The sequence below is a fragment of the Convolutriloba macropyga genome, chromosome 5 (genome assembly GCF_964194025.1).
Source record: "Convolutriloba macropyga chromosome 5, txConMacr16.3, whole genome shotgun sequence".
NCBI lineage: Eukaryota > Metazoa > Xenacoelomorpha > Acoela > Convolutidae > Convolutriloba > Convolutriloba macropyga.
The window spans coordinates 33158495-33184346 of record NC_134472.1 but is presented as its reverse complement, the minus strand read 5'-3'; the positions used below and the strand labels follow the sequence as shown (position 1 = coordinate 33184346).

Here is a 25852-nt window from a genome sequence, read left to right as displayed (position 1 = left end):
ATTTACTCGAAGAACTAGGAAGATTGAATTGCGGAAAAGGAAAAGTGATTTGAAGAACTCGGAACGCTATCAAAAAGTCAAAGTGTTCGAAGATACAAGCAAAGCAAGATAAAACTTTTTACATTTGATGAGAAACGATGATTGTATTTCTGATGTATGGCTCAGAGAAAGAACGTTTTTCTACAAATGGTTAATTGAATCAAGAGTGAACAGAATTAATGGCCTGTTTGAAGGTTGAATCGACCTTTGCTACAATCTAAAACAGTATTGAATTGCTTTCGGAGTCAGAGATCGGAAGTTTTAGGCATGAAACGGACACCTTTTGGAAACTTTCATTTGGCACCAGCAATGGAACACGGATCTGCTTCTGGATTTCTACAAATGCAACTAATGAGCAATCATCAAATTAGTAATTTCAGCAACCCTGTCTCAAATGAACAAACTGGAAAACATTACTTTTCGTGACTAACGCATTAAACTGAAATGTTTTGTCTGTCCAGAATGTAAATTCTAGATCACTTAAGAAAAACTTTCGAAGCACTGGTACTAAGCATAGAAATGCAACCGGATATTCATTGTCTGACTGAAACCTGGCTCACAAAGTGTGATTTTCCTGTAACTGGCTAAACTGAATTTGCGGTAACGAACTGTTAAAGCTTAGGCAGAGGTGTAATAATACAATTTAGAAAAACTTTTACTTTAATGAAAAACATAAAAACAAAATTCGATGAAGCTATTTTTATAGAAATCTCCAAATTCGGAACAATTTTTAGGTTTATAGTCGTATATAATAAGTCTATAACCAACAAAAGGGAATTTGTGGCTCTATTTGACAGTTTATTGGAAGAAAATACCTCACTATCAAAACCAACAATAATACGTGGTGACATGAACATCGACCTTTCTTCTGACAACCAGTTAGTAAGGAGATAAAAAAGTGCACTACTTGCTAACGATTTTGAGTGTTGCTTAGATAGGCCAACTAGAGTAACAAGGAGTACTACTAAAAGCATAGATCATTTCACTCATCAAAACCAATTATAGAAGTTCTGGAGCATCAGAACTTTACAGATCACTGCCCAAACATTTTCACATGTAAAACTAAACTGGAAATAAACAAAAAAGAGGTCACTTTTTGAAATACAAAGTTCCTTAATAATCCAAATTTAATACTATTCAAAAAATTATACATTTACGACTAAATGAAAACAAAAAACTCAAGAACTCCAAATTCCAATTTAGCATTCATGGAGTTTAACACAACATTTCTTGAAGTTGCAGAAACATTTGCGCCTCTAAAGCAAATTAAAAAAGAAGACTCTCAACCGAAATGGTATAATAAAAAGTTGAAAAATTCGAGAACTAAGAGAAACAGGTTACATATGCAGTCGAAGTTAGATAAAACTAACAATAGTCTTCAAAAATTTAAATTATGTCGAAGAGCTTTGGAGTTTGAAGTTAAACAAACAAAAAGGAAATTCTACCTTAACAAGTGTAGGGCATGCATAGGAAATTCGAGACAAACGCATAAATTACTGGATGATTTAACTGGCAAATTTAAATCAGGTACAAGCATATCTATGCTATCTTTTTGTTTTGTTGACAACGTAGTAAACCCAACACAGGAACAAATGCAAACATTTTCAATAGTCATTTTGCAAAAAATTGGAAAAAAAAACAAGTGATCATCTGATATCAAGCTATAGAGATTTTTTTGGACAAAATATACGTTCAATATCCTTATATAAAACAAAACAGAAAGAGATAAATGATATTATGAGTACTTTGAATAACAAGCCATTATTAGGTGTTGATAACATAAATAATATCCTAGTAAAACGTACATCAGTTGTTACAATCCCGTTTATTGTACTTTTGATAAACAGGTCTTTTTCCAGGAGTTTTCCCGGGCTATTATCGAGAGCAAAGGTTATTCCATTACATAAAGAGGGATCAAAAGTTGATGGAAATAATCATCGTCCCATATCATTATTGACTGTCTGTTGTAAAATATTTGAACGAGTAATGTACAACCATAACTTCTTTGAAAGTCAGCAACTCTTTTATGAAAAATTTACGAAAAGTTTGGTTTTAGATGGAAACATAGTACTATTGATGCCTGAGTTGAATTTACTGAAAGCGCAAGACTGGATAGCCAGCAAAGCAATGCAATAAACTTTTCCCAAGATATGGCATAAGAAGTAGATACCTGAAATGATTTAAATCCTATCTCAGTAACAGATATCAGTTAGTGCAGGTCAATAGCACTTGCTCAGAGTGGTAAAAGACACCCTACGGTGTTCCATAAGGTTCAAACTTGGGGCCATTACTCTTTATTATATGCATAAATGATTTACCAAATGTTTGTGAAAGTGTTAGGTCGTTGCTTTTTGCTGACGACATAAAAATTGAAACTACAGGATGCAATCCCGGAACTGTAAAATCTGGTCTGAAAAAAGAAAATAACTGGCTAGTAAGCAACAAACTTCTGCTTAAATCGAGAAGACGGTGCAATTGAACATTGGGACCACTAAACCCAATCCGTTTGAATTAGATCATAAGCTTATACCAATGCAGCCAGTATGTAAATACCTTGGTATACGTCTGGAAAGTAAGCTCGCAATCCAAAGTCATATCGATTATGTGCGAGTAAAATTATCAAAATAATGTGGTGTTGTATCGAAATTGCTGCATTTTGTTCCTAGGAAGCAATTGATTGAACACTTCAATACAAATATTACCCCGATTATTCAAAATGGTACTTCAATTTATTGCTAGTGTAGCTACTCTTCTCTCCAGGCCATTTAAAAATTACAGAAGAAATTGTTATAAATCATTCATTTCCGAAAAAAATTGATGAACGCGAAGACTTGTTCATAAACAAATCGATCCCAACGGTATATGATCTACATTTATACGAATAACTTAAGTTTGTTCAACAACTGGACAACATATACAAATGTTTTGTAATAAACTTTTCTCGTTTGACAGCAAAGTGAGAAGAACAAGATAATCTAATTCACAAATCTTAATTGAACCCTTGTGTAAGCGCTAAATTGAAAGATTCTCAATTAGGTAGAGAGATGCTGTGTTATTCAATAACTTAAATTCGATTGGGATTATTCCCTTGAATAACGAAAATGCTCCTATTCCTCAAATCACTCAGTGCTTCCATAATCTCAAATCTTATCTTATATGCAATTGGCAGTTGGTAAAGCTAGTTTTCAGTCAATAAGTGAAGTGTAAAATTCTCATTGTTAATGTTCATATTTGTTTTAAGTTGAAGTTTATCACTATTGTTAACGGGCAGTTTGAAATAGAAGGCTAATCGACCTCGTAAATTTTCCCTTTTGTTGCTTTATATATCCGTAACAACTAAATAAATTCTTTCTCTCTTTCTTTCAACAGTCATTTATTTTAGTCAATAAAAACTGCGCTGGATCTCACAGAATAGATTTACCGAGGCCTCCTAACATGTCATAAGAAGGCTCTTTTGCAGCAGGAAAATTATTCAACTGCATGCTCAAATATCCCAAGAAATAACAGTGAGCAAATTTGCCAGCTGACAACGCAACGGGTGAAGTGTTTGGTGTAAATTCACAACACGACAACCAAAACGCAAATATTAAAAATCACCGACTAACGTCGGACGAATAGCTCTTAAATGACCGCGGCGGGTCGGCTTTGGTTGTAACTGGCTTACGAAGACGGAGGCTCGCCTCAGACTGCGAGGATAAATGAGGGGGATGGGGTAAAAATGTTGAGAGAGGGGGTCCAAAACGCCATTAAAACATGACAATTTGATGAACCATATACTTGGAGCTTAGTAGAGCTCTAAAAGAGTTGCTCAGACACTTAACCATGTCCTCACGCGTAACCAGTTTACCCAGTTTTTTAAGACTAAAAGTCAATTTAGATCACAAGAACATAGCCAGTAGAATAACGGAAACAACTCGATGATTCATTCAAAATGTTTTCTAACTAACCTTAGCTGAATAAACAATGTCAAAAAAATAATCGTCGAAAAACAAAGAAAAACTATAGAAAATAATCGTCGAAAAACAAAGAAAAACTATAGAAAGTGTTCAAAAATTTCAGATAAAACTCTTAGTTAATTGGCGTGAGTAGGTGAGGGTGGCTGTATTCGCCATAGGTGGGTTTGGGGCAGGTAGATGGGCGAGGGTGGTAGGTATAGGGGGAGAAAGGTAGGTAGATGTGCGCTGGGTTAGGTGTCAGTTGGTGGGGGAGAAGATAGGTGAGGTTGTAGTTAGTTGAGGACTGTAGGTAGCTGGGGAGGAGGAACATAGGCGGCATGGACTGGATGTACGATGGTGGGGGGAGGTCGGTAGGTGGTGGTGTCCGTAGTTTGCATGGGGAGGAGGTACTGATATGGCAATAACATTTCTCAAATAGGCTTTTCAACCTTGAAAATTACAAACAATTCCTAATTAAAATATATTAGAAACCAAGCTCCTGTTGAAGTCCAATCTGCAATGAAAGCATAAAACAACGATCTTAAATAGATCTTAATGGTCGAAAACAAAAAAAAAGGTGGGGGTTCTTTGTGCCACGGCTTTGGGGTTCTTTGGGCCACGGCGCGTTGGCAGGGAAGGTAGGTGGAGAATATAGGACCCGGGGTTTGCTATTTAGGGGCGAATGGGGGCGTCTAGTTATTAGGTTAGTAGAGAAAGGTGGGATATGCAGTTTCAGGAGGGGGTGGGATAGGTAGGTGAAGGAGCTGAGGTAGGTAGGTGTGGGGGTGACTGTAATTTGAATTGGAATAAGGACTGTTGTGGGATAAAATCTCAATATGACCGTTGCATCTTGAAAATTGCCTGCAGCTCCTAATAATTAATACATTAAACAATACGCGAATGAAATTTGGTATTAAACAAACAGAAGTAAAGGTTCTAAAATAGATGCCAATGTTTCGAAAACAAAGATGACAAAATTCAAGTAACAAACAACATTGCTTCACCTAAAAGTAGCCTATAGAATACAGGAAGTGACTCGAAGAGTCTTCGAATGTAATCACTAACCTAACCTAGCATAAAGATCACAGAAAGCAGCGAAAGAATTAGCGAAAATAGCGAAAGAATTATTGGCAGAAACTTTAAAAAAATACAGACATAACTTTTGGTTTAGGGTCTTGGTAGATGAAGAGTCTGGTGCAGATTGGTAGACTGGGTGGTTTGGGAGGGGAGCAGTAACGTAAGTCTGGGGGAGGGGTAGCTATGTGGGGTGGGTTGGGAGAAGGGAATGTTATTGAACGAAAGCTTATCACAATGACCTTTCGACCATGAATATTACCATCAGTTCCTAATTATATATTAGAAACTGTGCTACTGTTCCAGCCAAATGTTCGAAAACAGAAGTCAACCTTCTAAAACAGAAGTCAATGTTCAGAAAGATAGAAGTCAAGATTCAAGTCTTGAACTAATTTGCTTCAGCTACGAAAATACAGCACGAGAAGTCCTGACCTAAAATTCAAAGAATTTTCATTGAGTAAACAAAAAATAGGACCTAAGAATGGCTAGAAATCGACTCAAAAATAACTTAGAATAAAATCCGAGGAAAAAATGAAAAAAAAAACAGTAAAAATCGAAGTCAAATTGCCGCATGTGAAAAAACCACTAGCGCAAAAGTAAATTTTTGTTCAATCACCGTTCTCTCACTCAACTAAATTTAGAGAAAAAAATTTCAAAACCACTCTCTTTTTCCGCTCCACTTCCTATTTCGGTGTGATAAAAATCACTACTCCCCATTTGACTTCAAAAATTATTGAATTGTGTGGACAGATCTCGAAAAAGAGACAACGCTCCAAGAAATTCGAATTCTTTGAATTTTAAGAAAAAATGAAGAACACCAATAATCCTCTTCGAGTCGTTAAAAACCTATAGAATAACAATATTCCTCTTCGAGTCGCATAACGACACCCACGTTAACAATAATTTCTTCATATTTCGTTCGAGAACAATTAAATATCAATCGCAGTAATCACTTTATTGTATATCAATCTCAATAATCATAGCAAGATCATGCAAGGAAACTTTGAAATCTAAAACGATATTTGATTATAACGTGGAATATAAGAATCTTCGACTCCAAAGGCTAATTAACTAACATCATATTTGGCACCATTGGTTAAGTTGAATTCTTTCACACGCAGCCAGAACTTATTGAACTCCAAAGTCATGATGTTCACACACTCCAAGGCAAATGAGCCACTCATATCTGGCCATCTGCTCTGTGACCCAAGGTAGACTTCCCTTTTGTTGGTAATCGACGAGGAAGACACCTTCTGGAACCCACTGAATGGCATCCCGATTCTGATGATTCTCAGAGATGCCAGTTCTGACTTAAGCTGGATATCCAGGGGTTGTTTAGCAGGCCCAGCGGATTGAAGGTGTTTCTTAAAATATGAAACAATTACAGCTTGCAATTTAACTTCTTGCTAATAAATGCGATTAAAAAATATTAAGCAGCACAATTTTAAGAGCTTAACAGAAGCCATTATTCAAAAGGCAATCAGGAAGCTCCACAAATTGTACAGCGCAAATTTACTTAATGTCTGGAAAAAAAAGCTATAGCTATTTTCAGTTTGGAGTTTTAAGGGCTGTGTTGGAGTTTTAAAGGAGAAAAACTTTATTTCTCCCTTATTATAGAGTCGTTATTGTACCGAAATCCTTTAGAGGCGCAGGAACAATATGCGTAACTGGGTTTTTTGTTCAGCCGATTTTGACCATTTATATATTATTCTTGAAGAGTTGTGAGTGGTATCATTAGAAAACCCGCATCACGTGGTATATGTACGACTTCGGTGTTCTTTTGAAAAGTGTTATTGGTAATTTCAGAACTACCAATTGTCTCCTTAATCCACAATTAGTATAGAGCGGGAAATTTCTGAAATTGAACACCAATTAAGATTTCTCTCATTTCGGTAATTAGATACTGTATCCTTGGGAAAAAGGCAATTTTAAGCAAAGTTCAGATATTATTCCTTCATTAAAAAAGTTCATTCCTGATATGATATCTGATCTGCAACTTATCACCAAACAACTAAAACAGATAACGACAGTATTTTTATGATTGAATATGTGACCCATTGATAATGAGTTGTGATTGTGAAGGCGAATAAGGAGACTCAGTGATGTGCGTTTGTACATAATGTTCCGACCCCGCTCTTCAACGTTTTGATTTAATTGCCTACCAAATGAGGAAGAGATAAAAACCTTTCCGAAAATTCACGTATCGTCCAACAAACAATTATATGAAAAAAATGCTGGATTAGAAGCCCGCTAGACTAGAAGCATTTATGAGAGTACTGGACAAGACAAACATAAAAATCAAGTACTAGCAAACATTAATTACGACCAAAACCAGATGACTACATTGAAAAAACACCTGAAAATGGACCCAGATAAAACCTGAACTAAACAAAAAAACTTGTAATTCAATAGGTAAGATATGAGACCCGTCAATAATGAGACCCACTATCAGGTCGACAAAGAGCAAAAAGCGCAAAGTTGAAAAATTCACAATATTTAGCTTTTTCAAATTGATTAAATCAAGACGTATAAACTCGGCTGATTAACGAGGTTAGTTTATACCTCACAGGAAGCAATTAAGAGCTGTCATTATCCATAATATGTCAGACGACATCAAAGAGAACGGCAAAAACGAAAAGAAAAATCATTTAAACTAAACAAGAAAGCGGTGTCTCAATAGTTAAAAGCAGAGGCTAATCATGTTCAACGCCAATTGGGCAGACTTGTTAGTGTGATAACATGGTAAGAACACGAAAACAAGTCAGAAAAAGTCAAATCAATTGGCACTTCTCATGAAAATTTGTAGTACAAACACCAAAGAAAGAAATTAGTTGAAAATAAAACCACTATGAAAATTGGATCTTGATTCACTAGATAGTGGATGCGATCTGTCTAACATACAACAAAATTGACAGAAATGATAAAAATGACAAGGATCAAAAATCCACTGATTCATTTAAAACAAACATTTTCAAAAATTCAAACAAATCACGAGCTTTCAACTTACACTAAAAACACGTGCAGCTGCTCAGGAAGCTAGTTGTAATAAGTATTAGTGAAACCGAATGATAAGACAACAAAAACATCAACTACGGACAGCACTCAAAATTTCACAAACACTTTATTGAAGACATAGAGCAGATTCATTAAAACCATGACATTGAAAACCATTAAAAAATTGAAATTGACTTAAAATATTTGAATTTTCCGCTCGCACTTCATTTGATTTTAAATGTCTTCCCTGAAGAGGGCCTTTATGGAAAAGACAAAAAAAGGTCTAAGTAGGTCAGTCAAAACATTACCAATAGCACAAATGTTGTTTGGAACAAGAGAATAATGATGAGCTCTATCAACAATGAGAGTAAATTACTTGTTGAAGACAGTGATATAGACACATTAAATAATTCGTAGAATGAATTAAGGCTTTTGAATTCTAATAAAACTCACACGTTTAAACTGTAAGCTATTCACTGACCTCTTTGAATAAGTTATACTGCGCATTTCTTCAATGCCAATTTGAATTAACTTCAACGTGAAAATCTGAAATGGGAACAAATTACAACCTCAAATATAGGCAATTATGCAAAAATCACAAAACTTTATGAAATTTCGTAGTAAGAGAGGCAAAAAACCATTAGTCATAATTAAAAACATTATAAAGAGTGTTTTTCACATCACTTGCAAAATTGCCCCTGTACATATTGAGACTGAGCTATAGGTGGACACTTCAAAACTTCAAAACTTCACTGACACCTTCTTAAAAAATATTTATTTAAAGTCCTAAGAGGCATTAGATGAAAGCATTATATAGGTCCTTCTATAGCTCTTAAAAAATCAAATTCAATCTTTGATTAGTAAGATGAAGTCATGAGGCTGCAAAAAGAAGCATAAAAAATGAAGGCAACACAAAAAAATCATTTAAAACTTACGAAAACACATTGTCAAAGCCATAAAAATTTATATATATATATATATATAAATATTTGACCTCATTTTGTTGTAAATAGAATCTATGATTAATTGAGCCTTGATTTGAAGTCTTTCGCGTCGTTAATCAACATAAAGATAACAAAAGTGCGAAAACAATCTGAAAGAAACTGCGCCCGAAAATAATCCGAATAATTATTGAGTATATATATATATATAAAAATATTTGACCTCATTTTGTTGTAAATAGAATCTATGATTAATTGAGCCTTGATTTGAAGTCTTTCGCGTCGTTAATCAACATAAAGATAACAAAAGTGCGAAAACAATCTGAAAGAAACTGCTCCCGAAAATAATCCGAATAATTATTGAGTGTAAGAATCCAAGATTTGTCGAAACCTAGCCCCAAAATTGCTGCGCGCAAAACAAAAAAAATTAAATTATTCCATACTTTTTCGGAAAAAGATAATTTAGCAAATGAAATATATTAGTAAACCAAAAATAAATGATGCGAATTGTGTAATTTTTGTATTAAGAAAAAACCCCGCAAAATTCTAATCGTCCCATAGAAAACGAAAGCACAAATAGACTTTTTTGGAGGTTTCAAAGGTTGTGCCAGCAGATGTTTAGTATTTACTTCCGCTATATTTAAACCAAGTGGTACATAAAGCGTACTTGAAGCAATTTTTGATTACAAAAAGTCTGAAATTCGAAAAATTTAGAAAATATTTATCAAAAGACTCCGATAAAACCAATCGACAAGCATCCTGTATCCTCAAAAGTAAAACCAATAACATTGTTGCTAACAATTTGAACAAATTTTAGCAAAATTGACGAAAAATTTGGTCAAAAAACACGGAAAATGTGAATAAAAACAACCGTATTCCGACTACTATTCACAAAACATTAAACCTCAATAACTCCCTGTAGAAAACCAAAATCAGAAAAATCTTTTTAATTCCATACTCTACGCTGGATAGGCTTTCTAATTATACAAGTCTCAGCTCTCGACGGTGAATATATCGATTGGCCAAACTTGACTGAACAAAGAAACTCATTTGAGCATATAGTTCCTCCCCCCACTAGTGGGTCGGGAAAACTAGAAGCAACTGTGAATGATTAATTATTTGCGTTGTTTTTGTAAAATTGATCGTCAAAGTTTTTTGTGACTTTTTGTTAGTTAATTTTTTTTAAGTGACAGACTACGGGAAAAAGAAGCAAAAGTATCTACACTTCCTACCGCTTCAAAATCTTGTAATAAATTTATCGCTATTGTCATCACAGGTTTTATATAAATGATGTTTAAAAATGGTCAAATTTAACATCTCGAAAATTTTTCTGGTAAAACACAATAGAGGAAATCAATAATGAAATCAAGTGAAAAAATGATCATCTAAAAGAAAATGATCATACAAATTGATCGTTTTTATATCACTAGAGTGAACATTAATTGCTGTGGTTAGTCACACCAAGTTCCGTAAAAACATTTGACAATGTATGAAAAGACATTAATATGTTCACACAAACTTGTCCGCACATTATTTTCGAGCTGTCTTTACAGTTCCACGATATCTTTAAAGGGCAAAACCTTGTTGAATATTTCTGCATTCTCTAACCAGAAAAGCTTCAGCAGCAGCATGCAAGGCATACTCCTGATCCAATCGGGACAGAGTCTTCTCAAATGCCATGCAATTGAGTACCCACAGATCCACCAATTCTAACAGGTGTCGAGAGAGCACTACATTGGGAATGTGCTTGCTTTGCAAATTGTGGAAATGTCTCATTGGCTCCCCTCGTTCACACTGTTTCTCAGACAGTGATACCTGAATTAATAAAATATATTAACCAAATTAAAAAAAATAAATAAAAGCTTTTCTAATTAGGGCTTAATAGCAGAACAAAAATTAGCTGGAGATATTCTACTACATACTTATACTATTAGAACAGCCGAATTGTTTTGTGTATATGTTACAGGAGTATGTAAAGCAATTATTCGGTCAATTTAGCGTTCTATTCTTACAGATACTTAAACACCTTCATTGTTGTTCATCGATTAATACAATTGATACCTAACAGAAATTGACGACAGCTGATAACTCTTGTCAGGAACAGCATACCACAAATTTGTACAAACTACGTTTTTTTTTGAAGAAAGAGTATCCCGTTCATTAGGGAATAAGATTATTACAAGATTTATCAAATATTATTTTTCAAAAGTATCAAATATGAATATCAAAAGATTTAAAGATTAACAATTATTGTTTTCTGCAACCAGAAAGAAGCACTAACCAATGGATTTTCACATGATTTGATTGTTCTTTCAGCATTGCATCTGAAATTCACAGTCACATTTTCTAGATAACTAACTACCAATTGAGATTAACAACCATCAGAAATAAACTTACGTTGGAGGGATAAATTTGCCATTCGTAACTTTCGACTGCCTAATGACAATGTTTGAAGTCGCTGGATAGTGCTTACTTCCTGTCTGTGTGCATCGCTTGATGCGCTGGAATTTCTTTGGCAGTGGAGATAAACTGATGTCGATTTTGACTTTACAGGGCGTTGCTAAAAACAGACAAACAAAGTCAGATAATCAGTAAATAGTAGGCTAAATCATTTGAAATAAGTAAGACAAGATTTTGAAAAATCCATGTTTCAAGATACCTAGAGGCTTTGATTTCAGGCTGAATTTTTTCAAAGCTTACATTTTGAAACTTACATTTTAGGTCACAGGAAAGTTGAGCCAAAAATTTTGTTTACTAATTTATCTCGAGACAAAAGCAAAATTTATTTTAACCTAGGCTAATTTTGATCGAAAAACTATCTTTGTTTCCCTTGAGCTGGCACGATTATCTGTCTCAAACGCTAGTGATAATTATTTGATGCAATCGTCTTCAAACTTCAATTGACCATTGAAGCAAAAAAGAAGTTCTATGAAAAAGGAACACTTTCTTTCAAAAAGTTTTCAATTCACAGAAAAACGAGGTTCTGTTAACTTAAAAACGACCAGTTTATGAGATTTGAGAAAACATTTTTCAATTTTCTCTCTCTGCACACTACACTGCAGCAGTATCTTCGGCTGTCGAGGTAGGGTTGTCTTTGAGACAACCCACACTCTCTAGAAAGTCGAATATCTTCTTGTCTTCGGTCTGTAGGGCGTCGCTGACACTGTTGTCTGGGCCAAAAGCGTTCGTCAGGGTAGCATCGTCATGGCGCACTCGCTCAGCATGTACCGAGTCTTCGTCTCCGCATAGGAGGCTCAGAGAGTCTTCAGCTCTTCCAAATCAGTGGAGGGTATCTCTTGTCAAGATGCTCTTCCCACTCTTGAGCTGTGCGAGGGTACATTTTTGCCAACTCGTGCACTGTCCAATCCTGGGGGGTCTGGCTGCCTGGAAGCTCTTGTTTTGGCCATCAATTCAGTTGTTACTCGTCCGGCTACTTTGAGACTGTCCATGTCCAGTACTGAGTTGTGTTGGGCTAATTCACTGGCTTGGTTTGCGAGGCATGTCCAGGAACCCAGTACATGAATACTGAAGATCCTTCTCGCTGCAGCCTCGTTAGTGAGCTCTACATTTGCAGACCGATCTTGGAAGATTGTTTGTTGGCTCCTTTTGCCACAATTTGGAGCGCGGCCATTGAGTCGCAGAGGAGGGCCACACTGGGTGTGTTCCGTACCTCTTAGAGTGATGCTAGAATGGCGACCAGTTCCGCTCTAGTCCTGCTGCAGTACCTGCCTGTATGTCTAATGATTTCTTCGTTGTCGCTCTTGTGGAAGATTATTGCGCCTCCTCCACCATTGTAGTACCCCTCGTGTGTCGACCCGTCGCTCTAGAGTATGGTTTCGGCAGCTATTGTTTCAACGAATTCGCTGGCAGCTATTCTCTGATCTTCTACTGGTGCGTTTTTGGAGAGTTTCGGATGTTTATGGCAGATCTTGACTGGAGGAGGCTCCTCCCATATTTTTGGGTTGGCATGAGGAGAGATCACATCTTCGTCCAGTCTGTTTGTTAAGATCCATTGCGCTGTTCTCCTGAAGCATGGCCGGAGGGGCATCTCACAGTCTTAGTCAGGTGCAGTGGAGTTGGTTTGTCTCAGCCAAGCCTCTCTGGCTTTGAATTTCAGACGACGAATGGTACTCAGCAGCATCCGTGTCCTTGTTGTGTCCGGGTGTGGGAGTTGCAGGATTCTTCCAAACTCCTTCACTGCAAGTAGTTTCCCCCGGATCGACAAGGACCGCAGTTCGGCTTCCGCGGCTACGATGTTGTTGTAATCTGTAATTCGGAGGCACCCTGTGATGATGCCAGCGCATCTGTTTTGGGCAGCTTTAAGCTTGGCTCTGGTGGAAGGCGCTGCGTGGTTGGAATGGACGCTCACTCCGTATTCCCTGCAGGATCTGACATACGCAGTATATGCGGTCCTCAGCGTATTTTTGTCAGTTCCGTATGTTTTTCCGCTTAGTAGAGCTATGCTTCCTACTCGTTGCTGCATTGTCTTTTTCACTTTGTCAGGCTGTTTAGAGATGGTGAGCTGATCATCCAGTACTATGTCAAGAAACGTAGAGTTTGCCTCGAAAGCAAGGTCCTGGCCATCCAAAACAAGTCGTGGCTTCTTTTTGGCCCCAGTTTCCTTGTGGCTGCGCGTGAAAGTGAAGAAACAGCACTTACCGGATGAAATTTGTACTTTTCAATTCTTGGTCCCATGTCGATATCTGGTAGAGGGCTGGCTGGATTTTGCTTCCGCAGTTCTCCATGTCGTTACCTGTAGCCAGAATTGCAGTACAATCTCAATCAATGTCATTGATATATATGAGCCAAAAGAGCGGGGCTAGCGCGCTTCCTTGGTGGAGTCCTTCTGAGAAGATGCGCGATGTCGATTGCGTGGCTCCCCATCTTACCACTCCTCTGCGGTCATATATCAATGCTTTAACCCACTGTATGTAGAAGGTATATGCGTCCTGGCCATTTTTGGCAATAGCGCATCTCGCCACTCTCGGTCATGATCCTTTGCGAAGTCCATGAGCGCTAGTATTCCTCTCTAGCGTGGCTGTGCTTCCAGTGCATCAAAGACCGTCTGGGTGATCTTGGCTATCTGGTCCAAAGTGTTGTGTCCACGGCGGAAACCTGCCTGGTTTTTGTTGAGACGGCCATTCTTCTCTAGCATATCTGCTAGTCGCCTCTGGAACATCCACTCAACAACTTTGATATGGAGCTGAGAAGTGAAATAGAGCGGTAGCTTCCCACTTTGCTGGCGTCTTTTCCTTTCTTCGGAATCGCCAAAATCTCGGCCTTTCTCCAGCTGCTGGCGGTTTCCTTCTTCGTCCAGCTCATGTTGATGAAGTGCAACACCGCTTCTTTGGCCTTCGAAGAGAGTTCGACAAGGAGGTCATTTGACACTCCGTCGAGGCCCGGGCTCTTCCCTGTCTTGATTTCGTCAAGGGCGAACTCCAACTCGTGGCTGTTGAAAGTGCTGCATTGGGCGCTTTCACCACATCCCCACTCTTGTTTGGTGGCATTCCTGGCCAGGCGGCGGACAGGTTTGTCCTCTTCCTTGTTCTTCGGTATCCTCGACACTATCTCGAAAGCCTGATAGAACAGGTCTGCTTTCTCTTTATCTGTGACTGTGGGTCTAGCTTGGTCCTTGGGCGAGTTTATGGCTGCTGCGGGTCTCGCCGGGGCCTTCCTCTGATCGATTGCCTGGATTAGGTTCCACAAATCGCACTCGATGCCAAGCTTGGACATCCGCTGTCGCAGAAGGTCTCTTTTCTCGCTGTTAATGATGTCGTCTGCGCGTTGACGATTTTCCTTGTACTTCTTCGATGCGTCTCAAGATCCGGACTTGACCATTTCCTTGTATGCTTCGTTCCGTGTTTGGATGGCTGGTTCACAGTTGTCGCTCCAGAACGGTAGGCGCTCTTTGCTTCCGTTACCGAACCGGATGGTCTTCCTTGCGCACTTCACGATCGACTCGCAGAATTGCTTGTCTTCCCCGTTTACGGTGGGCTTGGGCTTCCAGTCGTCGAATTCGGTTTCCAACTCCTCTCGAAAACGAGCCCAGCTGCTTTCTAGAATGCGAAGCGGCCTCGCCCCCTTTTAGTTGGTGGGCACTTTATTTGCCTAGGTCAATGAGGATGGGCAAATGGTCTGATCCCATAGGCACTCCTGTGCTCCAAGCTATGGAGCTCGAGATGTCTGCTGTGGCAACAGTGACGTCTGGAGCTGATAAACCGCCCCTTGCAGGATTTTTTTATGTGTGGTCTCCCGTGTTGAGGCTCATCAGGTTGTTTTCCGTTACCCATTCATCGATTTCCTGTCCTGTTCCATCCTCTGGTTGCTGAGGGTCCCACGAACCGTGAAAATTTAGGTCTCCGCCAATTATGCTGCTCTGACGTCCAAGAGTTCGGTTTCCTACGTTCGGTTGCCAATATTTGCTCCTACGTTCCCAATCCTGCTCCACAATGGCTTGGCGGGCTGTATACGTTGATGATATTGATGGTCCCGCTTCTCCGCGGGTGGATGGTGGTTGCGGAGATATCAACGTTAGATTCCGGTGGGTGCTCATATGCGTTGCTGAATTCCGAATAGGGGACATCCTCCCGGACTAAGATGATTGTTCCTCCTCTGGCTCCGGACTCTCGGTCCTGTCTGGCCGCGACAATGTATCCATTGAACTTTGGTGGAGGGTTTGTCGTCTTCAGTCGGGTCTCCTGCAGCAGGACTACATGTGGTTTTTCCTTCGCTAGCCTCGTCTTGAGTTCGTTAGTCCTGGCCTGGAGCCCATTTGCATTCAGCTGCATGCTGGTGAAGTTCTGGATCTTATTGCTTTTCCGCTTGGTGCGACGCATCTTCTCTTTCTCGCACCAGTTGCATTTTCCGCACGTGAATGACGTTGACCAGTCCTTTTTGGTCTTGAGGTCCGTGCAGCTTGTTTGGACCCATCCTCCCAGATAGCACCATACGCTAGAGGTGACCTTTTTGTGACAGGTTGAGCAGATATGCGGTGGGCCGCGTTTATCTCAATGTATCGTGCCTTCAGGAGCTGCCGGCCTATGTAGGCAGGGGCGTCCTGGAACAGCTCCGAATATTTTCTCCTTTTTTGTTAGACAGCAAGAAAAATTTATAGCGGCGAAGGAGGCTTCTTTGGAACAAGTTGCAGGCTTAAACGATATAGATCAGGACGAATACAAGATGAGACTCAGCAAAACCTTGAAAAACTTGTAATTTCAGCTTTTGTTATTCTTGATCGACAGTTTTAGATATCAGCACCAGAAGTACCAGCCCGAATTTTGTAAAGGTAAGCCTAACTTCCGTTGTTTTCTACAGATTTTTCTTAATTTTTGCTTAAATTTAATTCAATTTTTGCTTAATCATCACAAAAAAGTTAACGATAGTTTCATTGGTTTTTCATTTAAAGGTAGAAGAGGGTTGATTAATAACCAACTGTTTCGACAAAAATTTCAGCCAAACCTTTGAAAATTCAGCAATTTTTCATTTTTTTCCATTTAAAATGGCATCAAATAAGCTTATTTGTTCCACTATGTTTAGTTTGACCGGTGAAGCAGATTAAACTGCTGATATAATCTTCCCTTATTCAGATAAGGGCTAATTGTGCCTCCGGTTTGTAAGATAGTGTTCGGAAAATAACAGTTGAACGGTAGAAGAGGGTTGATTAATAACCAACTCTTTCGACAAAAATTTCAGCCAAACCTTTGAAAATTCAGCAATTTTTCTTTTTTTCCATTAAAAATGTTATCAAATATGCTTATTTGTTCCACTATGTTTAGTCTGACCGGTGGCGCAGATTAAACTGCTGATATAATCTTCCCTTATTCAGATAAGACTAATTGTGCCTCCGGTTTGTAAGATAGTGTTCGGAAAAAAACAGTTGAACGGTAGAAGAGGGTTGATTAATAACCAACTGTTTCGACAAAAATTTCAGTCAAACCTTTGAAAATTCAGCAATTTTTCATTTTTTTTTCATTAAAAATGGCATCAAATAAGCTTATTTGTTCCACTATGTTTAGTTTGACCGGTGAAGCAGATTAAACTGCTGATATAATCTTCCCTTATTCAGATAAGGGCTAATTGTGCCTCCGGTTTGTAAGATAGTGTTCGGAAAAGAACAGTTGAACGGTAGAAGAGGGTTGATTAATAACCAACTCTTTCGACAAAAATTTCAGCCAAACCTTTGAAAATTCAGCAATTTTTCTTTTTTTTCCAATAAAAATGTTATCAAATATGCTTATTTGTTCCACTATGTTTAGTCTGACCGGTGGCGCAGATTAAACTGCTGATATAATCTTCCCTTATTCAGATAAGACTAATTGTGCCTCCGGTTTGTAAGATAGTGTTCGGAAAAAAACAGTTGAACGGTAGAAGAGGGTTGATTAATAACCAACTGTTTCGACAAAAATTTCAGTCAAACCTTTGAAAATTCAGCAATTTTTCATTTTTTTTTTCATTAAAAATGGCATCAAATATGCTTATTTGTTCCTCTATGTTTAGTTTGACCGGTGACACAGATTAAACTGCAGATATAAACTTCCCTTATTCAGATAAGGGATAATTGTGCCTCCGAATTGTAAGCTAGTGTTCGGAAAATAACAGTTGAACGGTCTTTCGCTAATTTAAATGGATATTTATTTTAAAATGTTTAGTTTGTTTTTGTTATACTAAGATTTTCCTTTGCCAAAATACCTATTCCGCAGTTGAGAACAAATGAACTTTTAGCAGCCACGCAAGGCGAGTTTTCGTCTCATTGTTGATTTTTGCAAAGAAAAAGAACTTTGATTGTATATTGGGTCTGTCATTTAGGAAATATTTGTTTGCCTGTTAAATATCAATTAAGTCATTTAATAAAGTATCTTTTTTAAATTCCAAACAAAGGAAAAACTTTTTTCGATTGACAATTTAACTAATAAGAGGTACCATAGTGTTCCAATAAGGTCCAAAGAACAAAATTGTGATTTATGAGTAAAGCTCCTCGTCCATAAGGCTCCCACAAATAGTTTTCATAAGTTTCTGCTTAATTGTTGAGTTTTGACAGCATTTGACGTTCTTTTTGCAGTCTTATGACTAAGAGTAATTAATCAAATGTCTAATTCGGTATCGAGGGAGAGAAAAAAATATCTAATCTTTTCACATGACACAATGGTTTTTTGGTACTATAACTCAATGAAAATCCAAATTTTATCATTCATTTTTGATATAATGACCTTTTGGTCAAATTAGCTGCTTCGGAAACATTCGGGACAATTCTTCTGGCAACGAAGAAGCAGCAAGAGCAGGATCAGTTTTGGTCTAGTCGGGGACATTCATTGTCCAAAAATTAATCGGAATGTAATGGGGGCCCTGTATATTTTTGCCTCTTTTTGTTTTTTTTATCTTAGTTACAGACCAGAATGACTTCAAATCAAAGGTCAACTATTGAACAATCACATTTACGTGCAAAGTGGGGTTAATGAATAAACATATTATTTTGAGCGCAAAGCACGAGGTTTTTTGGGTTCATCACCAACTGCTCGTGAAATTTTGAGTTCTGACTGAAATTAGTGATAATGTGCAGTCTTTCGACTTAGTCTCACTAATGACATGCACAATTGGCTTCCCAAGCTGTAAAAAATGAAACTGTTTACCATTTTCAGGCTGTTATGCCTTAAGCTTTTAAAATTTTTGTTTTCAAAAAAATGTTAATTTAAGATTCGCCAATTTGGATACGATTTTCCATATTTTTTCATTTTCAAATTTTTGAGGTTCTCGTCTGCTTTCTCGTCCGATTATCACATTAATGGCACATTAAAGACCAGTCGCATATCACATTAAGGGCGTTGAAATAAGGCAAAGTTGATTATTTTCAATAATATCGGGGAAAAGATTTTGATCTTATAGGCTTCGACACCGTTTCCTCGCAAGGTCAAAGTGATTTCTTCCCTGTATTTGTTCTTTTCGTGAGTAGTATGACATTCTGATTGACGACAAGTCTCAACCATTTTGTATGAAGGTGAAAAAGAAGCCAATGATTGATTCAGCTGATAGCTAATTGATTTCATGACTTTGAGTTAAACTGTTTTCAAAAAGTGTAAACGTAATTTCTGAATTTGCCCTTTCTGTTTTCTGTCTACCTAATCATTATTTTCAGTAAAGATAAATCCCATTTCTTTTCTTTTGAAATGAAAGTCATATGGTTTAGCTTACCTTTTATCTGATGCTAATTTGACGTTTTTATCAAGTTTTCTTTATAGAAAAAATAGACGGACTTTTGGTCATAAGTACTGCTTGTTATTTTCATTTGATTTTTTTTGTTTGTCTTGTCTCTTAGTCTCCCTAATAGCAGGTATCATTGGCCCTCAAATAAGTTATTGTTTTAAATGCATAGTGGTTGAAGCTTAAAGCGCTTTTTCAAATGGATACAAAATTATTATCGATCTGTTATCTCTTCCTAAATGGATAAACCAAAAGTTTTCCATATCTTCCTCATTTGGTGAACAATTAAGTCAAGAACTTGGTTGAGAGTTGTCAGATCATTACTTAAACATTACCTGGAGATAGAACTTCAATTCCAATGGCTAAAACTTTTCTACGCATCTCTATTCTTAGTGAAGTGTTAAACATAGCTATTCTCTACCTTAGGAAAAGGCTGACCATTAAAAACCAGAATAACATTTACATTCCTTTCTATCAAAAACATAAAACTAGAGTTGCAAAAATTTTGGAAAATTATTTTATAAGTACATGACTTACATTTAAAAAATGTCCAGATGGTGCCGTGAAAGGTGAGAAGAGTTTTTCAAAATCAAAAAATTAATCTTAGTTTTTTCTTCTATGAACAGAAAGGTATCTTCAGGGACTGATTCAGTTTTCCAGCTTCAAAGGGTATCATTCTTGTACCTCTCCACAAAAGATCTCTGTGCGGTGTTCCGCCTTCAGTTTTTATTGAATGTGTGGTGTTGGTGGTGCTATGGCCGGACGTCAGAGAACCAAACTAAACAGCTGGCTTCACTGGCGCCAGTGCTGGTGGTGTTTCAAAAAAGACTTCAGTTATATTTCCTTTGGCACGATATGCCTGGGGTACCCTTTACCCACGGTTGCTCTTTGGCAACAGTTGAAACATTCGTGAGACTTGCTTCACAAATTTTCTTTTGCTGCCGTGAAAAAGCCATCCATTTCCTAACCATTGAATTACATCTCTGTAATCAACACCATGACTTGGTGTTTCAAAGTTACAGTTTTTAGCACGTGCCTCCTGGTACAATCTCGATAGGTCAAAGTTAAATAAAAAATTTGTAGAAGTGGAACAATTATTAAATGCCATAATGTTCTAACCATATTATAGGGTTGATGAAGTCAAAATCATTCTTGAATTTTAGAACTAATGAGTAGACATCCCAATTTTATCTACACGTTGAACCCTAAGGATACTGGAATTACAAATAGAACATCTATTATGAGGACGGTGTTGATGGCAAACTCAAATTTGAACGAAGGTGTTGCAAATAAAACTGGGAAAACTGATAAATTTTCCTCAGCTGCAGCTATTTGTGCTATCATATACAAAAATTTGCCTATAAATTTCCATCAATAGCAATTACCCTGGGCAGAGGCCATTCATTCGATAAACAGACATCTATTCGTCAATATTTCGAGCAACCGTTTCAAGATCATTCGAGATTAAGTTGTCAAAAATTAACCCTTTTCTTTTCTAATAAGTTTTACCTTTATTTGTTAAAATGAACGGACATTTAACTATGTTATCAATCTTAATGTACAATTTACCTCTCCTGAAGATGTTGGAAGATTTTGGATGTACTGATATGATCAGCGGCAACACTTCAGATTCCAGATCAACACTAACTTCAACGTGCACGTAGTTATTATTTGCATGCTTCCCGTAATACAGGAAACTCACATATGCCTCTAAAACAACAAACAAGGATGGAAATTTGATAAAATTTTGATGAATAGATTTTAAAAAATTAAAGATGCTAACCCATCGACTTAGGTACACTCCATGACGCTCGAGTTGGGTGCTGTGTCCTGATGTTGACAACAAAGATAGTGTCCTTGAAGCATTTGGAAGATTCAACATCACAATTTGAGAGGGCCAAACTGAAAAGACGTAGAAATCTCATGAAAATGATCACTTATCAAAAAGTTATGCAGCTATACTTAGCTCTCAAATTTTGTGCAAAAAATGAGAGATCACTTTTTGTTACAAACTTATAGGTGGAAGACTACATTTTGAACATTTAGTTTTGTTTACCTTTGATTCAAATTGTGGCTTTTAGCCCGCAGTCAAAATTTAAAAACTCTGCAAGACCATAATAGATTAAAATTGGCTTATGCCGAACAGTGGGAAACTTTTCATGAAACAGAATGACTTATTTTTCAAACTGCCTGCAAGTAGTGCGCAATTGAGAACACAGTAACTGAAACAGGAACTAACCGTAAAAGTTTATAACCGTAACTTTTATACAATATAATACCGACTACATTACTTAAAAGTACACTTTATAGATAAGAATACAGTTCCAGACAGAAAAAGTTTTCAAGACAACAGACGACAAATTCATCATTAGTAAATGTTTTCTGATAAACTTTCAAATTTTTAACAGAAAAACTGTGAGAATAAATGTTGCACATTGCAATTACCACTCTTCCATTCTGAGCAAAAAAAAAGAGTTTAAAAATAAGAAAGATGTATAGCTGACGCTTCGATTCTGTTGCCATCATCCAATCCACATCCCTGAATGCCCTTCTCAGGTTGATGGACAGTGAGGGGACAGAAGCATGACACATTGGACCTGTTCCTCTTCCCCATCGGAAGAGGGTCTCCACTCTCACTGTCAACACTGCTGTCATACGCAACAATCTCCAACAAATTTTCTTCCTGAGTAAAAAATGTATATTTTTTCTTTTTGTTTAGTGAGATTAAATTATTTGCCCCAGCTTTTTGTAATCATATTATTTCCGAGCCCAAACACAACTGCAATTCTTCCTAAATCTTGTCTAAAATTTTTTCTATTTTTCCCGTTGATTAATATTTAACTTTTAATCTTTTTAATCTTTTAATTCTATTTGTCACATCAAAGCAAAAACTACTTACCTCGGCCAATATTGACTTTTATTAAAATCGAATGTATCTAGTTCGTCGTCAACACGGACTACAGCTGGCAGTCAATGTCAACACAAAGTGTGCTATGTAGTGAATGACTTATCAACCTGGATAACTCCGACAGAAGGCCAAAAAAATTTGACAAGCGCAGTCCCTGATTTGAGCACCAACAATTTGATCAGAAAAGATCTAGCTGATGGAATATAGACAGACAACAGCAAATTTGAATGCTGTCTGCAATATTCAATGGTATAATTAAAACTCAGGTGCACAAACAAAGTGAAAAGAAAAACATGAATCGCAGGGCAAAGATAAAGGGTAAATCAACGATGTCAATTTAAATAAAACACATATTAGGAAACATACTCGACAATTGGTCAAGATAAAAAAATTCAATAATTGCTCCAATCCACTTTAATCGGGGAGGAACTATATACTCAAAAGGTTTTTTGTTCAGTTAATTTCGGCCGATCGATATTTTCATCGTAGAGGGTTGTGAGTGATATCATTAGAAAGCGCGTCCAACGTAGATTATAGAATTAAAAAGAATTTTTTGAATTGCGTTTTTTAACGGAATTATTAGGATTTATAGTTTTGTGGACACTTGACTGATTTCAGTTGTTTCTGTTCACATTTTCTATATTTTACCATAATTTTTTGTCTTGCTCAATGAATTATGATAAAATTGTATGAAAGCGTGTTTTCGTTTAAAGCTGCGAAGCTGTAAGCTGAGCGTAGTTATTAAGTTATTTTGCGGTAATCGTAGTTTTTTACAGTCTAAAGTATCTGGATTTAATTGAAGTTCTCTCTTTTTTCAAGATCTGATCACACTCTTTTAGGTCAGTGAAAACTAAATTAGAGTGGTGATTTTAATCAGGCTGCAGAATTAAGGGAGAGCGGGATAGCGAGGTTTGAAGCAAATTTTTTTCAAAGATACTTCAAACTGGAGTGAGAAAGAGTTATTTGAACAAATTTTCGGTTTTTGAAAGCGAATTTTTGTTCAAGTAGGGCAATTTCACTTCTTTCTTCAACCATCTTTCTATTGAGTGCTATTAATATGATGCATGTGTTTCAATTGTACCTATAAGCAAATGCTTAAATTATTAACGTTCAGCGAATAATGCTTTTTAATACTTCGACACTATTGGTTTTGTTATTTTTTAAATCTGATCACTTACCATCGATAAATACAGGTCACATTTCTCGAAAGCACGTGAATGATGGTTTGAGTTGTTTGCTGGTGGCTTTCTTGACTTTGACACCATTTGTTCTCAAAAAAATTTTTCTCGATTTTTGAGGTTCTTGAGTATTTGTACTTCTGGTTGTCTTATAATTTGATTCTATCAAAGACAGGTCTAATAGGTTGCTAATAGGTTGCAAAGACAGGTCTAATAGGGTTTTTTTACATTGTTTGAATGGTTTCAGTTCAAAGCTAATGCTGCCTATGACTTCATCACTAATTCTTTTAAAGAAATATTATCAATTTTTTGAACTTATCGGGTTTCATTGTTCAATTTGTTGTCTAGTCTCCTAGTACCCTCAATTAGAAGTCTTATCTCTTGCTAAAGATGCCTCAATAATCCAAATTATTTGCTTCAGTTCATAGATAGTACTTTCAATTACATATACTGTTCGCTTTAGAAAAACTTTAGTGAAATGGTGCAATTTGCTAGTTTCTATAAAAATTATTGTCGTCTCGTCCCTTAATCTCATTAATAACATACTTCATTGGCTGCTTAAGATCAATAGGGGGAGCCAAAAAGTCGCCAGAGTTCCGAGCGGTCATTATCGTGATTTTGAAATTTTCAAAAAAAGTGAAATGAATTTTTTAGCCTTGTACATTTTTGGTGCTACTGCTTAGTCTCGAAAGCAACAACCTTTGTTCGCCTTGTTATATGGCGTAATGTTGGTGAATTCATTACCTCTAATTTTCAGTTCATATGTTTACTGACTGAGATACCTTTCATTTTCAAAATATTCAAGTGGATTTGTGAAAATTATCTTCATTTGTATTTCTATTGTCTCTTTTCCAGGAATCAGATCTACTGAAATGTTGTGGTTAAGAGTTTTGGCTGGTATTAATGAGGTTTTTTAGTTTGACGCCCCTGGTTTTCAAAGATATTTTGCTTTTTGCAATTTTCCAAGGTTTTTGCTTCTGTTTTGTTTTGTCATTGCCTAACACAAGTTTCCTGTTTTGCTGAGCCGTTCAAATGATCGGAGGAGCCGTTTTTCATAAAATGTTTGCTCACACAGCAACGGTGAGAAATTCAAATGTTCTGAATCACTTCTTCCTCTCAAAAACAGTGTTTTGAATGCGTGACGTTAATTCTCCCTCTCTCGCGAAATTTCTTGGAAAAATTGGACGATCAAATTTTGATCCTACATGACGTAACTCAATCAAAAAAATGACTTGCGCTTGAAAACTTTAGTCTAATTTGTTTTAGTTTAAGGACAAACCACATATGTGTAAAGTTCCCCGATGACAGTGTTTCTGATGGGTTTTCCGCAAGCTGCTTTTCTAATTTATAATTTCAAAGTAAAAGGAGCATTGCCGAAGTGTTTCATCCCAACTTTTGGCTAACAATTAGTTTAAAATTTTTTAATAATATTCAGCCTTCTTTCATCAAAAATGCACCATTAGGCTCCTATAGCAACATTCATTTAAATCTGCCGGACGAACAAAGTTTAAGCTAACCAGTGCTGAGACAACACTAAAGCATTCCGAAGAGGTTTAGTTTCACCTCCAATTCCTATGAGTGTTCTGGAAAAGAAAGCTGTCCGGCTCTTTAAAATATAACTCCTTTTGATTAATCGACCTTATTGTCAAAGAAAGTTTTTCGCAAACAGTTGGAATTATTATCATTTCTGAAGAATTAGCAGCAGTATTTAAGAGTAATTATACTCTAACCATGTGTTTTTAAAGTAAGACAAGGAGGCTCGGTAATGTGCGTTCGCACATCAAGTTCCGACCCCGCTCAACCACATTTTTGGCATAAATGTCAACCAAATACGAACAGATAGAAAACCCCAAAAATTCAAATATTTTTCAAGAATATGTGTGTGAACAAAGATCGCCTCAAAAGCAAATAACTCAGTGGAGCAAAAATGCCGCATTACATTGATGAGATCAGCCACTATTAAGAAAGCAAGTCAAGACGAACAACAAAATCAATCAACAAAAACAACAAACATTAATTACATCCAAAACTTTATGTCTATTTAAAAAAAACTTACAGAAGCTCAAAATAGCGTCGAATAAAACTGAAAGTAAACAAAAAAACGTGTACTTTACTAGAAAAGATATGGTACCACTCTATAAAAAGGCTCGGTAACCTTTAGACAAAAAGGAACAAAAAAAACAGCAAAGATAAAAAAAATTTGCTTTATTTCTAAAAACAATTAATTTCAATATAAAGAAAACCATTAGATGGCAATTGGAAACATCCAATAAGTTTATGATCACATACGCTTCTACAGCAGTGCCTTAAGACCTGAAAAGAACAACAAACAGAGACAACAAAAAAAATTCAATTGAAACTTGCAAGAAAACGCTGTCGAAGCCTTACAGCCATATTTTGCCCCCAAAATATGTCCAATCGAGCCTTCCGCAAACGCCAAAATGCGGCATAGTGGGATCTAATTAGTGAGAATAGGTAACAAGTAGAATAAAAAAAGAAAAAGGGCAAATATAGATAACACTTTTGTTTTTTTTTGTTCGAAAACAATTATTTTCAAATTCATGAAAACCATTGGCTACAAAATGGAAT

General features: G+C 36.8%; 1 protein-coding gene across 1 annotated transcript in view; it reads right to left on the bottom strand.

Annotated features, from left to right (window-relative positions):
* The window catches only part of LOC142339341 (uncharacterized), a 131200-nt gene that overhangs the window by 89145 nt on the left and 16203 nt on the right, over positions 1-25852 (bottom strand). Inside the window, exons 7-13 of the mRNA XM_075389322.1 lie at positions 21682-21860; positions 20961-21079; positions 20747-20887; positions 11381-11543; positions 11265-11307; positions 10592-10798; positions 6125-6412 (exon numbers count right to left, since the gene is read on the bottom strand). Coding sequence (XP_075245437.1) covers positions 6125-6412; positions 10592-10798; positions 11265-11307; positions 11381-11543; positions 20747-20887; positions 20961-21079; positions 21682-21860 — 1140 coding nt within the window. The remainder of the gene's footprint in view (positions 1-6124; positions 6413-10591; positions 10799-11264; positions 11308-11380; positions 11544-20746; positions 20888-20960; positions 21080-21681; positions 21861-25852) is intronic.